The following is a 16,262-nucleotide window of genomic DNA, read 5'->3' on the forward strand; positions in this document are numbered from 1 at the left end:
ATTCTTTATCCTCTAAATTTTAATCTCTATTCTTTAATACTTTAAATTTGTGGCTTGTAGTAACCAGGATATCCACCAAAATTGGTATACCACAAAAAAATCCCTGTGAATTTGATGCATCTTTTCACTGGTACAAAATCTATTACAAGAACAATGACTCTTTAACCATTTATTGGTACAAGAAATATCTCTCCTCAACATCAACCTATTCTGAGATAATTTACCACTTTTAAACTGACAGGAAAAACTTTCAACAGAATTTATTAAATGAACTATTGAATATAAATATACCTTTAAGACACATCAAAGCTTTATTTTTTTAATGTTTCTTTCTGAGTTTAGAGATGGAGAAAACTTCCAGAGCACCATCATTTTCCAGACATATAACAGTGTTAATCTGTTAAACTTAATATCTATTGCTTGAATTTATATCTCATCAAAAAATACTTAGAGCAGAACACTGGAAAATAAACAAAGTCAAAAGAAGTTGATGACAATCATCGTTTGCGCTTTGGTCGTGGTCTTTTCCGCTTTTCACCCTGGGAGACCTTGTTAAGACTACTGGACCCGCTACTATGGTGCTTTTTGAGCAGAGAGTGCTGCTGTACGAGATCAGCTAAATGACCTTGCTCTGCTAACATTGACAAAAACGTAATTATGAAGGGGTCATAATTGTGTCTTCTCCGGCAGTCATCAATCTAAAAATACAATTATATAAGAATGATTATGCAGTCATCAATCTGAAAATACAATTATATAAGAATGATTATGCAGTCATCAATCTAAAAATACAATTATATAAGAATGATTATGCAGTCATCAATCTAAAAATACAATTCTATAAGAATGATTATGCAGTCGTCAATCTAAAAATACAATTATATAAGAATGATTATGCAGTCATCAATCTAAAAATACAATTATATAAGAATGATTATGCAGTTGTCAATCTAAAAATACAATTATATAAGAATGATTATGCAGTCATCAATCTAAAAATACAATTATATAAGAATGATTATGCAGTTGTCATCTAAAAATACAATTATATAAGAATGATTATGCAGTCGTCAATCTAAAAATACAATTATATAAGAATGATTATGCAGTCGTCAATCTAAAAATACAATTATATAAGAATGATTATGCAGTCATCAATCTAAAAATACAATTATATAAGAATGATTTTGCAGGATGTTATTTCCCTTCTTGGATTTACTTCCATGTGTATGATTTTAACAAAAATTACCAAACAAAATCTCTGTGTCTATAAAACATACATGCCCCCAGTGAAGCCAAAATGTCCACATCCAGAATGTTTGAAAGAAAAGTTTCTAAAGTTGTTAAATATTGCTTTAAAGGTATTAAATATCTACATATGCTTAGAAATAGGTCTACCAAATTTTGTTTTAATACCTCATGTACATATGCTTACAAATATGTCTCCCAAATTTGATCTGAATAGGGGTCGTCCATTTAGCATGTACGCATGGAGGGGGTTAATCCAAATGCATATGCTTATAGGGGGTCTACTGATAATGTACGTACGCATAGGAAATAGTGTGTGTGTGTGAAACGTCGATAATAATTTGTCTAATACGTAACCTGTTCGACTGGGTTCAGTGGGTATTTGAATTTTAGCAGACACTGCAACCAGACATTCAATGTCGGTGGACTATCTGCTTTATTAAACATGTTAATATTATTAATGTTTGATAGTTTCTGCATGGATTAAATATAGGCCATTCTATATAATTGGGGTGGGGTGTGTGCATCAAGCATATGTACACAGGTGTGTGTGTGTAAAAAGTATGCATGTATACAGAGACAGGGGAAGGTGTCAAGCTTTGCCAGATTTTTGCATATGTACTAAACTGATGGCCCCATACCTCAACTGGTTTCTGCTAATCATCAAAAAATTACAAACCGTGTAAAAAGAAGTGAAAAATTGTTTTAATGGCCAGAAAATCTACTCAGATAATCATCATATACATACAAAAGCCTGCTAAATTTTATTTGCCAACCTGAAAAGGCTTTTGCTTAATCGTGCTAGCAAAGTTTCATAAAAATATTCCAAGTTCAAAATATTAAGAAATGTGTATGTATGGATGGATGGATGGATGGATGGATGCATGCATGCATGTATGTGTGTGTATTATCAGAGAACCTGAATTCACTGTATTTGAAGGATAAGACTGACAAGTCAAAAGTGACAGCACATAATTTGACAACAGTCAAATGACATCCTAGATGTCATTATAGTCAATTGTCTCAGATTTGTTTATCCATTAAAGTGTCAAACATAACAATGAACTAATATTCAAAGATGATTAGCTCTACACATGGTTTCTTTGTTACACTATTAACACAGTGTTGTTGACAAAGCTTGCCAAATCGCTGGAGGGCTATAGTCACAGTCAGCTGGTTAAACATAAGTTGAAAAGTAAAACTTCATTCTTTAGTGGAGAAAAATTTGAAGGTAGGCTTGTCAGTAAAAACAAATTTTAGTCAATTATGTTTCTCTGGTAATACTTAATGGATAAAATTACCTTATGGATAACAGTTTGCTACCTCCAAACAAAACCCTCCCAAAAAGACAAAAAAAGGACTTCTGTGTCTATATATTATACAGATGAAGGGAAGCAACTCTTAAATGTTAACTCATTTCTATTCACTAGGTGGCCACCTTTATACCTCGATGTGCCCATTTTTTGCTTGCATGAAAACTTGAAGGATGCCTGCATTGTAGGAAATGGTAGGAGGGATCATTTGAAATGTGATCAGGTAAATATTATTGGAGAAAGATAATTTAACTAAAATATTTCCTTTCCCTGTCGACCTGATCACATTACATTAGAAAAATAGGCAAAAGGATATGGAAATGATGAGCATCCTACTTCTCCATGTTTACTAAAAGGATGAACTTATAATGTTAGTTTAGCACAACAAGAGACATTTAGTTTAAATACCTGTGCAATTCAGCACTTGATTATTGTCTCACCATCAAAAGCTTCACAGGCAATTCAAGTGAAAATGAATTTCATGTCTGGGTAGAGGTTCTGCTTCCATCAGTTAAAAGTGGTCATTACCTGTGCAGCTACCACTAACCCAATGAGATTCAGTTCTCTCATTAGTGAGGCCACTTTATGAAAATGGAAGCAAGAGAAGGCAGACTGGGCATGCCAATCAGCTGATTCCACTATGTCCCAAACTGAGACATCACATTCAAGGCCTGTCTCATGGAAGTCACTCATATTTCATGAGATGAAAAGTTCATTAGTGTACGAGGTTGTGTAATTAGAATAACTGAACCATCAGTTGGGATCTATGGATAACGTATGTAGCTCACTTGCTCTGCATGTTTAAGTTAGTTTATAGTTATATCATAAACTGCATGATAGCTACTTCAGTGGTGGTGGTGGTGGGGAGACATCAGTTTAAACTTAGCAAGTTTGGCCATGTCAAAACGCAGGAGAGATTCCATTGGGAATAATGTGTGTGTGTGTGCTTTGGAATTTTAACATAGCATTAACAATTTTTTCAGTCATATTGTATGATGTCTGCAGTGTGACTGAGTATGGGAATAATGCGACTGAGTATGGAAATAATATAGCTGGACATATCAGAATTGGACCACAAGTTTGAGATTGCCTTGTTGTTGCCAAAATTGTTCCTTGAATAAGTCTGAACATGTCTGAGATCATGGAAGGAGACCTTGACTGCAATAGGGTTAACTTCCTGTCTTCAAGGGGAAGAGAAAGAAGTTCACCATCTGAGAATCGGTACAGAAAGTGGTGTGAATTCATGGATGTAACACCAGTCAATGACAATACATGATTTCCCCTTACATGTCTTCAAAATGAAGAATCTTCATTTGTTGAGATCTTCTCCATGACTGAAGCTCCAAACTCATTTTCAATCATAACATCCCTGAAAAAGGAGCCAGGAGTTAAGGAAGAAGAAATCTCTTACTCATGGAATAGTACTACATGAGCAGAGTGGAAGTTGCTACAACTCATCTGCATACATCTGTTACTAAACTGAGCAGAGTGGAAGTTGCTACAACTCATCTGTGTACATCTGTTACTAAACTGAGCAGAGTGGAAGTTGCTACAACTCATCTGTGTACATCTGTTACTAAATTGAGCAGAGTGGAAGTTGCTGCAACTCATCTGCATACATCTGTTACTAAACTGAGCAGAGTGGAAGTTGCTACAACTCATCTGTGTACATCTGTTACTAAATTGAGCAGAGTGGAAGTTGCTGCAACTCATCTGCATACATCTGTTACTAAACTGAGCAGAGTGGAAGTTGCTGCAACTCATCTGCATACATCTGTTACTAAACTGAGCAGAGTGGAAGTTGCTACAACTCACGTGTGTACATCTGTTAGTAAATTGAGCAGATCATTGATCCAGGATGTTTCATCTTATTGGGCTAATCTGATCTGATCACACTGCAGTCTGTATCCTTCATTTCTTATTTATCTTCATAATCAAAATGGAAAGAACAGGTACAGCCCATGCTTCTGGGGGTTTGGGAAACATGAACGAGAAATTTCAAGCATTAGGCATACAACTCTGGATGAAGCAGTTGTCTTCCCTTGACAATGAGTCAGCCTGGGGTTGGGGAATCATGAACGAGAAATTTCAAGCATTAGGCATACTACTCTGGATGAATGAGATAGACTTGAATTTACCTGATATTGGGGGTACACATATTATTCCCCTAACTGTGAGGCAAAGGTCTGGTGATTTCAACCCCATTGCAGATGTGTCACCACAACCAAAGTGCCAGTCATTATCAGGACCAACGTCTTCAATGGATGTGTTCTACCCACATGTGGTAGGCACTGATAATGGCTTCTCTTAAAAAAATCCATATGCCATCGACCATCACAGGTCCACTAGTAAACTAGGATTTAAAAAATGACACAAATAAAAAGGATGAATGTTTAGAATTTGGAGAAAGTATATAAATGCAATAACAATAAATGATTACATTTACAGAAAATAAAATGGTATAGCTTTCGATTTGCCAGAACTATACCAAGTGAATGTTTAGAATTAAGAGGAAGTATTCAAATGCAATTAATAAAAGAGAAATATACAGAGCTTCGATGGAAGGTCAATATTGACACCCTACAAGGGACCCGCTTACCAAGCCAGTATACAAACAAGAACCCCAATATAATTACTAAATTATATGCCAAGGCATACTCAAATAAAACTTAAAACAATAAAAAAAATTCTTCAATGAAGGATTTTATATGCTAATTTGATTATTAATTATGTGCTATGGCACAAGTAAAAAACTAAAAGAAATAAACACAATAGGTGTTATGACACCATTTTCATATATGCCAAGGCATATATAATACAGATGCAAAACACACACTCACCATACACTTAACAATACACCATTTATTAATTTTGGGGATTAGATAGAAAAAGAAACTCTCTGAATTGACCTAGAAAATGACTCTGGCAAAGTCACTGCAATAATAAATAAATGATAGGGAAAAGGGAAGGAAATTAGCCGAGGGCTTAGTAACCTTTGGGGTAAGAGTACAATTTGGTAGAAATCAGACCCACTGTCAGCTCGGACCAAGGGAAGAAAGTATACCATAAAGCTTCCTTTTGGGATAAATAAATAACTCTAAATATTTGATGGATAAAAAAGAAATCAACCCTGCAAAATTGTATACCACATCATTGTTTTCTAAACAAAAAAACACTAACAGATCTCCAAGGGAGACAGGGGAAACCCACACCAATACACTTTTAGATATAAACAAGGTGTCGCTCTAAAGTCCTAACCAGCTATATGTGCTGGGATGGGGCTTAAGGGTGTCAACAATCCACTAGTAAACTACATTGTAGCAGATCCAATCCCACCCTGAATAGGATGGCAGACATAAGAAACCCGCTCACCAAGCAATGTTTTGTCTGATGCTTTTCTGAAACATGAGCAATACTTTGATGTGTTTGAAGACACTAAGTTACTATTTGTTAAGAGTTCCATATCTAGATGGACAAAAGGTCAGACTTTTTCATACTGACTATCCAGTGGCATGTGCTAAAGGTTCTATACTAAGATGGCGTGTAATGTTAAGTGTGTGTGTATGTGTGATTTGGATTTTTAATGCAGCTTTAACAATTTTTCAGTCATATCGCTACGATGTCTGCAGTGTGGCAGTTTATAGTGATGTCTAGCACTGGGGCATCATGATGCAGACATGTCGCATGATGTCCTACCCAGTCACATTATCCTGACACCAGGCCGACCGGTCCTAACACTAACCTCTTAATGCTGAGCGCCAAGTGAGGCAGCTGTTAGTACCATTTTTGTAAGTCTTTGGTATGACTCGTCCATGGATCCAACCCACAACCTCCCGCATCCAAGGCTGACTTTCTAATCACTAGGCCACTGGAGCAGTCATAATGTTAAGAAAAGATAAGGCCAGACTTTTTCACATTGACTATCCACCCTGAACCGCAAATCAGGGAAGCAAGGTTGTTGTTGTCATTAACCAAAACCTTACTACCAGAATGTTTTATAGTGTGTCATCCAGGAAAGTCCACCTTCTGTGGAAAATGTCCTGAACTGGGATATGGCTTGCTGTCATGTGTTCTTAAAGGTACATCTTCAGTGTCTTAGTTGATGCCTTCTCTGATGCATAAATGATTCTTTTGATGAATTTGAATCGAAGATGCCAAGTTATATGTATGTGCTAAAGGTTCCATACTATAATGGGGCATAATGTTGAGAAGGGAAGACGTCCGACTTCGCTACACTGATTATTCACCACACAGTAAAAGAAATAAGGTAGTTCATGTTGTGAACCAAAACCCAAACTTACCAAATGGTTTTGTACTGTTTCTTGTAGGAACATTGGAGGCACTGTGGTGGATATCTTGAGCTCTTAGTGAAGGTCAAAGGGCTCAGCGTGGGGCTATAAATCATTATATGGAACTACATCAAGACCGCTCATATATTCATTGCAGGTCTCAATTGCTGTTGGATTTCATAACCAGAAATGTTCAGGAATAAAAGTCCTGTTCGTTTGCTTTTGTACTAACTATGTCACCCTTTACAAGCAGAAAAACTAGATTTTTTTGTGTAAAAACATTGCTTCAAGTGATCAGCTGGAGCTGGAAAACAAAAGTAGAAGGGTTCGGATAATGAAATCCCCTCTGAAAATAGTTGTATCTCTCTCCCACCATTTTTCAAGAATGGTTGGTACAAATCTGATGAAATGGTAAAAGTCTGTTACCTCAGGTGGGTTGTCAGAGTGTCATGGTGTAAAGAGAAGGCCTGTGAAAGGAGAAACAGTGTTCCCCTCTCTCTCCCCTCACTGCTTGTGAAAGTAGGACCTTATGACTTGCTGTTGCTGAGAACCGCCACTGTGAATTCCCTGGCAACAATCACCCCTTCTCATGTTCCCTAACAAGGTCATGCTGAGATATTAGATTGAACTGAAAACTAAAGGGCAACTCTTGCACCTCTTGCTTTTTCACCTCCCCAATTGGAGGCCCTAACTGAAGTTGAGATCAAAAAGGGAGGAGGTGTTTCACCTCCCCAATTTGAGGCCCTAATTGAAGTGGAGATCCAAAAGGAAGGAGGTGTTTCACCTCCACAATTTGAGGCCCTACTTTAAGTGGAGATCCAAAGGGGAGGAATTGTTTCACCTCCCCAATTTGAGGCCCTAACTGAAGTGGAGATCCAAAAAAGGAGGTGTTTCACCCCAATTTGAGGCCGTAACTGAAGTGGTGATCCAAAAGGGAGGCAGTGCAAAGGGAAATAGTAATGCTGAAATAGCTGTCATATTCTCTGGCAATAGACCCAACCAGACTGGGCATCTCAAAGTCAAGCAGACTGCTGATGTGAGGTGATGTCCATGTACAGTGGAAGTTTCTCAATGGCATAAACCTTAGCCAGCTCTTTTGTGGTTGCTTCCTGGCAATGCAGCTGTGGAGGAGGAATGTTGCTGAGTACTAGCAGCCATGGTAAAGGAGTAGGATGTAGTGTTCCAGAGATTATATGTATGAAAACTGCACACAAATACATATCAAAATAGGCAGGATAACCAAATTCCCACTATCTTTTAAAAACTGAGGAATAAACATTCTGTGGAAAAATATTGCTTGTACATTCTTACCCTGTACTTCTTCATCTTTTCTACCTCATCTTTCAGATTCTGCTCACAAGTTCCAATCTCTTTCTCCACATTCTTCAGAAGGGCTAACAAGTCCTGAAATAAGCATAATGTATCATGGTAGCATACTACTACAGTTAATAATAATACATGCAAAACATTAATAACAAAAAAAACTCAGGCACGCAACTAGAAACAGGATGAGGGTCACAAGCTCATTTCTAGAAATTCTAAGTTGTCAACAAGATAAAATCTGTCACTAAAATTATAATAAAAAATGTGGTAAACATCAGGCAAACCAGTTTTTTTTTTAATGTCCTGGACCCAGGCAATATTTTCACCTTTATTGATAATGATCACAACATTTAATGCATACTCATCGAGAAAAATATTAACTATATATAATTTGTTTATGAAATAAAATTTACTGGTCAGGCACACAATGAACTTGATTTTGGAGAAGGACATGTCCAAAATACAATTATACTTAACATAATCATGGAGAAAAAAACCCCATAACAAACAATACAAATTAAATATACATAACACCAGATACTACAAAAAAAATGCATGTCTAGGTGACTTTTCCTAAATCTGGTCAACTCCAAAAAGTCTGGATAATCCTTTTCTAGATCATCCATGTCCAGGTGACTTTTGGATAATCCTTGTCTAGATCATCCATGTCCAGGTGACTTTTGGATAATCCTTGTCTAGATCATCCATATCCATGTGACCTTTGGATAATCCTTGTCTAGAGCATCCATGTCCAGGTGACTTTTGGATAATCCTTGTCTAGATCATCCATGTCCAGGTGACTTTTGGATAATCCTTGTCTAGAGCATCCATGTCCATGTGACTTTTGGATAATCCTTGTCTAGATCATCCGAGTCCATGTGACTTTTGGATAATCCTTGTCTAGATCATCCATGTTCATGTGACTTTTGGATAATCCTTGTCTAAATCATCAATGTCCAGGTGACTTTTGGATAATCCTTGTCTAGATCATCCATGTCCAGGTGACTTTTGGATAATCCTTGTCTAGAGCATCCATGTCCAGGTGACTTTTGGATAATCCTTGTCTAGATCATCAATGTCCAGGTGTCTTTTGGATAATCCTTGTCTCGATCATCAATGTCCAGGTGACTTTTGGATAATCCTTGTCTAGATCATCCATAGGCTTTACAAGAGGGATCCTTATCCTTGCTTCCTACAAAATCATAGTTGCTGTAATATCGCAGTATTTGAAATTTGTAGTATTTTTCTGCACAGTGCCACTTACTGTTTGCTTAACTTAAATACAATGGATGACCATAAATTACTAGTTCTGTATCACCATTTATTTTGGGAAAATGTTGGGATTAATGGCGGTACAATGATTTTAAAAATGTACCCATCAATATCACTGTTTCTAAACATTGCCATACCCAATGTTCTCAAACAGAATGAATGTCTTCTTAAAATTGATATCACTGTGAACAATCTGTTAGGCAGAATAGTAACAGATAATATCCAAAGATGTCATGCAAGAGTCAGATTACATGATTAACATATTTGTTAAGAAGGAAGACATATAATATATGTTAGCATATAAGAATCAAGATGTGAAGTATGTTAATGTTGTTTTCTGTAAGTTCTGATGGCTTCTGAAGCTGACAGTTGTTGACTTTAAAACTGTCTTACCTTATCTCTTTGGGTATTAAATGTGAGTTTAAAACATGTTAATCAGTTGCATGTCTTTTTCTCCCAAATAAAACCATTTCTTATGCCTTATGGCTTTGAGAGAATTGATTGAGATATTAGCATTCTCAAATAGAACAACTGTGTGTGTGTGTGTGTGTGTGTGTGTGTGTGCGTGTAGACACACATCATCAGTCTATCTACACCAAGAAACTGACAGAAGAATGATCCCAGCAAAAAGGTTTATCAGAACAGAATATCAGTTTGTTGCTGTTTGTTTTATTTAACTAACTTCCTCGACTTCCAGTGCATTTAAAGTTGTTTTACACTTGTGCAACAAGTACATCAAGTTCACAACAATAGGACAGGTATATTGTAAAGATATTTTTTGGGGTATTACTGTGATGTCAGAGTAATCCCCCTTGCCGAACCTGAAATCTACATGGCATCTGTTCATTGATCATTTCCCACAATCATCTGACTTAAACTGGAAATTAAATGCATTTTGATAAAAAGCATAGAACAACAGATACACATAAATATCTTGAAGGTATGTGTCTCTATTTACTTGTTTGCTGATAGCTATTAAAGACCATTGATACCATAGTACTCTGGCTACAAGATGGATCAACATATATTTTGCACCATGCAAGAGGGATCAGACACAGTTTGTCTTGCGCAAACACTGTAAATAAGTGATCATACACAGTTTGTCTTTTACAAACACTGTACAAGAGGGCTCATACAGTCTGTCTTGTGTAAACATTTGCCAGAGGGATCACACAAATACTGTACAAGAGGAATCATACAGTTTGTCTTGTGCAACATTTGCTAGTGGGATCTTACAAAACCCTGTACAAGAGGTATCATACAGTTTGTCTTGTGCAAAGATCTGCCAGTGGGATCTTACAAAAGACTGTATAAGTGGGATCATACAGTTTGTCTTGTGCAAAGATCTGCCAGTGGGACCTTACAAAAGACTGTACAAGTGGGATCATACAGCTTGTCTTGTGTAAAGATCTGAGAGTGGGATCTTACAAAACTGTAAAAGAGGTATCATATAGTTTGTCTTGTGCAAACATTTGCCAGAGGGATCTTACAAATATTGTGCAACAGGGATCATACAGCTTGTCTTGTGCAAACACTGTACAAGAGGTATCACACAAATATTGTACAAGAGGTATCATACAGTTTGTCTTGTGCAAACATCTGCCAGTGGGATCTTACAAAAGACTGTACAAGAGGGATCATACAGTTTGTCTTGTGCAAACATCTGACAGTGGGATCTTACAAATGACCGCAGAAGACATCATACAGCTTGTCCTGAGCACTGTACATTTGAGATCATACAGTTTGCTTTGTGCAAATAGTTGCCAAAGGCATCACAGTTTGTCTTGTGTAAACACTGTAAATGAGTTAACATACACATTTCATCTTGTACAAACACTGTACATGGGGTGCCAAGTGGCCGAGTGGTCTAAAGCGCTCTCTGTTATGGATCACTGCCATCTCACCTGTCTGCATGCGTTTGAGTCTCGGATTCGGCCAATGTGGGTATGTGAGAAAGCTTGCCAGTAGCTTCTCGTGGGTCGCTGGTTCTTTCTGGGGATTTCCCAGGTTCTTCCTCCACCATTAATACTGGCTGCCATGTATAGCCTATCGTGTGCTGAAAAATGGCATTAAACAAAAACAACAACAACAAACACTGTACATAAGAGAGCATACAGTTTTATGGTACAAACCCTGTACACGAGGGATCATACAGTTTGCCTTGTGCAAACATTTGCCAGAGGGATCATACAAACACTATACAAGAAGGATCATCCACAGTTCATCTTGTACAAACACTGAATAAGAAAGAGCATAAACAGTTTGTCTTGTACAAATTCTGTATAAGAGGGACCATACACAGATGTCTTTTACAAATTCTGTACAAGAGGGTCTGTACAGTTTGTCTTGTGCAAACATTTGCATGAGAAACGACACAAATACTGTACAAGAGGGATCATACAAATTCTGTCTTGTACAAACACCATACAAGAGGGATAATACATGGTTTGTCTTGTACAAACACTATACAAGAGGGATCATACATGGTTTGTCTTGTACAAACACTATACAAGAGGGATCATACAAATTCTGTCTTGTACAAACACTATACAAGAGGGATCATACAAATTCTGTCTTGTACAAACACTATACAAGAGAGATCATACAAATTCTGTCTTGTACAAACACTATACAAGAGGAATCATACAAATTCTGTCTTTTACAAATGCTATACAAGAGGGATCATACAAATTCTGTCTTGTACAAACACTATACAAGAGGGATCATACAAATTTTGTCTTGTACAAGCACTATACAAGAGGGATCATACATGGTTTGTCTTGTACAAACACTATACAAGAGGGATCATACAAATTCTATCTTGTACAAACACTATACAAGAGAGATCATACAAATTCTGTCTTGTACAAACACTATACAAGAGGAATCATACAAATTCTGTCTTTTACAAATGCTATACAAGAGGGATCATACAAATTTTGTCTTGTACAAGCACTATACAAGAGGGATCATACAAATTTTGTCTTGTACAAGCACTATACAAGAGGGATCATACATGGTTTGTCTTGTACAAACACTATACAAGTGGGATCATACAAATTCTGTCTTGTACAAACACTATACAAGAGGGATCTTACAAATTCTATCTTGTACAAACACTATACAAGAGAGATCATACAAATTCTGTCTTGTACAAACACTATACAAGAGGGATCATACAAATTTTGTCTTGTACAAACACTATACAAGGGAGAGCAACACAGTTTGTCTTGTGCAAACATTTTCCAGAGCACATGTAATGAGTCTGAGCCAAGGGGTAAAATATGTTGTTTTTATCCAAGTTCACCAAAAATGTACACACAAGCAAACCTATGAAAGAACCTATGACTGGAAGCTAAACCTGTGGAAAATAAACTTGAATTTGCCTTTTACATTGACTAGAGATTTTTTCAATACAAGTATTGATTTTAAAAATAAAAGGATTTGTAGAAAAGACATGGAATCCACAGGTCCTTTCATTTCTGGCACCATGTCCCTAAATTTCTAGCCTTACAAAGCTTGAAGATACAGTCAAACCCGGTTATCTCGATTACGTCGGGGGTGTAAAAAAATCGTCGACATAACCGGGTCCGGAGATATCCGGGTTCATAAAAACAGGTAATTTTAAAAATGTCCTTGAGCATTACTCCTGTCTCTTGCTGGTGTTTACTGGAATCCCCTCCCACTGTATGTTACAATAAAATAAACAAAACGCTTAATTGATAATAAAATGAAATGAACTAACCTGGTGTTGTTATCATTTATTCCTTTTTTATCATCATAAGTAATTTATTAAAGAAAAAATATATCTATGAACTCCTTATATCACATGTAGCGTATGCATCCATTACTGTAGTGTGCATCACTTATGTCAGATAACACATGACACATTTTTATAATTGATGTGAATATTGAAAAACAAATCATGTTTGGTTGTACTCAGAGGTTTGAATATGTTATCAGATTGAAAAATGGATCAAAGAAAATCACAAACGAGAGAGTGAGAGAGAAACATCCACCGATTGCTTTCAGGCACCCGCCATTCACGCATAACACGGTGTTAGGTGCAAAATAACCAAGATTGTATTATATCCAGGTTAATATATGACAGTATCTCGCAGATAAAGATCAATAAATGTTTTTGAAAATACATGTACATGTACATGTACATTGACTGTGAGTGCAAATGACACTCCATTCGCTAGCATGGGTTACAAAGAGTATTTATTAAAGCAAGTTAATGTTGAGTAGACTACTTACCCCGCAGCATCAATGCGAGTTTGTATCAATTATGATTCCAGATGGCAAATAAATAGATGCGCGGGTGGTGAATAAACACATCCGGTAGCGAGCAGTAAACTAATTCTTTGAACTTACCGGCAGGATATCAAATACAAAGGTTATTTTATTGTCATAAAATGCTATACAATAAATCGTCATGATATTACGTGCATATGGAGCAATTTCATGACCTGAATATTCAGCCGATCAGCACTTTTCCATCTGCACATTGATTATTAATGTGTACATGTACATAATATTTCATTACTTGTATCTCCTTGATTGTTGTTTCTTGTATACATGTACTTCGGAACATAATTCATATCTGAAATGTACCTTAAGAAATAAAAGGGAAATGATAAAATACACATGTAGCTGACATCTAAGATTCTGCGTTTTCGTAAAATAAAGTTATATTGTAATTTGTACACACTCTTGTCTTTGTGAATCCTTGAATATTTTATGTAGTGAACATGATATATTCTTAATAAACTAATCGATTAAGCTACTCTTACGAACCAAAAATAGAAAGAATATGAAATAAACATGTGACTACTGCCGTAACGGACCAAAATTGTGCCTGAAAATCGATCGCTTTTGCTGACTATTTCTTGTACAATTTCTGTGAGATTGACGTTAAAAAGTTGCATTTCGTTGAATTAAGCGGGTCCACATGTTACTTCGGACCGAAACTTATGCCCGACATAACCGGGTTATCGACTTAACAGAGGTCGAGATAAGCGGGTAAAAAATAGCATAACAAAGAAGAATTTTTTCGGGACCGGACCAAAACGCTCGACATAAGCGGGTTGTCGAGATAACCGAGGTCGAGATAAGTGGGTTTGACTGTACATCTTTATGTACCTATGTTTCATTTGAGGCAACAAAGAGGCTAATTTGGTCAAAAATATATCATTTTCAATTTTATCATCAAATCATACTTTTGCATTTGTTCTCTGAATTCATGCAATTTATAGCTTGACAAGTTTATGTCTGATAATATTGAAAAATGTGACCATTAGGAGACTAAATAATGTCTTATACATAACACAGGTAAGTAATATGGATAGGCTTACAAGGCTCTGTTGGATTCTTTCAGCATGTTTAACTACTTTGTCCTTACCTGACAACAACAGAAGCCTTGTGATAAAGGAGCATTAATTACTTAACCCGCTACCTTATGTAAATGCCTTTCGATACTTCTACCCCATTCTCATGGAAGTGCCTTTGGAAACCTCCACCCGATTCACAAGGAAGTGAGTTTTGACACCTCCACACCATTTTTAAAGAAGTGTGTTTGTACACCCGCTGTAAACATCAGCCATTCTGAGCTGGTTTTGAAGATCCACCTTTGGGGAAAACCTATTATTATATATATTTATTGATGTGAACGACCTTTACATCAGATTACATGGTCATTGTTTAAGCTCTAGTCGTAATCTGCTATTTAAAGTAACTTAGTCGGATTTTCCACTCTCCGAAATGGAGGCCAGATTTGTTCAGTACTTTCTGGAGTTTGCACAATTAGAATCATGACTATTAAAGCTGAAAACCATTTATACAATGATGCCTTCTGTCAGTCGTGGTTTCCATACTACTGTACTATAGTACAGTGAGCCCATTAAAGAAAACAAAATGATTTCCTTATCTTCACCAGTAGAAGAATATCACTTTTTCATTTACTGTCCAGCAATATTTAATCCCTTCCTCCAAAAATCAAAGGTGCAGAAACTTGTTGAAATCCAGTTGACCACAGACAATTAAATTTTAAAAAATTACATGTCATGTAAAAATTAACTTCATAGCTAAAAGAATAATGGAAGGCAGTAATGATTAAAATGTTTACTTTTATTTCACCGTACCACATTGATGCATGCAATACTGATCCGTCAGATGTCAGATATAATGTATGATACTTCATCTTGTTTAATGTTACCTGTAAAAGGTACTATCATCTGGGAGTACATTTAATTCTTTTGCAAGTCTCTAAAGACCTGCTAGAAATATATGACTATTTACTTCAAAAGTCTACATAAATGGCAATTTGAGTTATGAATCCATTACTAGAGAGGGAATTTTCGTGCACATCAAAGGACGTAATTGTATGAAGCATCTGGAATGGTGTCTCCATATTATATTCAACAAAACAGTACTGAAGAAATGTACAAGCAGAGTAACCTGCATCATTGTGAAGTTGCTAAATGACACAGAAATGCAGTCTGTTGCACAACTGAATGACATAGAAATGCAGCCTGTTGCACAATTGAATGACACAGAAATGCAGCCCATTGCACTAATGAATGAGACTGAAAAGTTGTTGTTGTTGTAGGGTTTAATGCCATTTTTCAGCACACGATAGGCTATGCATGGCGGCCAGTATTAATGGTGGAGGAAGAACCCCTGAAAACCCCGGGAAGAACAAACAACCCACGAGAAGCTACTGGCAAGCTTGCTCACATACCCACATTGGCCGAATCCTATACTCAAACCCACGCAGACAGAGGTGAGATGGCTGTGATCTGTAACAGAGAGCGCT

General features: G+C 36.6%; 1 protein-coding gene across 2 annotated transcripts in view; it reads right to left on the reverse strand.

The window, feature by feature from the left end:
* Positions 1-154: 154 nt before the first annotated feature.
* Positions 155-16,262, reverse strand: part of LOC149788488 (ubiquitin carboxyl-terminal hydrolase BAP1-like) — a 64,290-nt gene continuing 48,182 nt past the window's right edge. For both annotated transcript variants that reach the window (XM_089974485.1, XM_089974483.1), the window contains 2 exons: positions 8,162-8,254; positions 155-698 (listed from right to left, as the gene is read on the reverse strand). In XM_089974485.1, coding sequence (XP_089830611.1) covers positions 498-698; positions 8,162-8,254 — 294 coding nt within the window. In that variant the 3' untranslated portion in view covers positions 155-497. The remainder of the gene's footprint in view (positions 699-8,161; positions 8,255-16,262) is intronic.

This window comes from Sinohyriopsis cumingii, chromosome 11, assembly GCF_028554795.1.
Source record: "Sinohyriopsis cumingii isolate HCF-2022 chromosome 11, ASM2855479v2, whole genome shotgun sequence".
NCBI lineage: Eukaryota > Metazoa > Mollusca > Bivalvia > Unionida > Unionidae > Sinohyriopsis > Sinohyriopsis cumingii.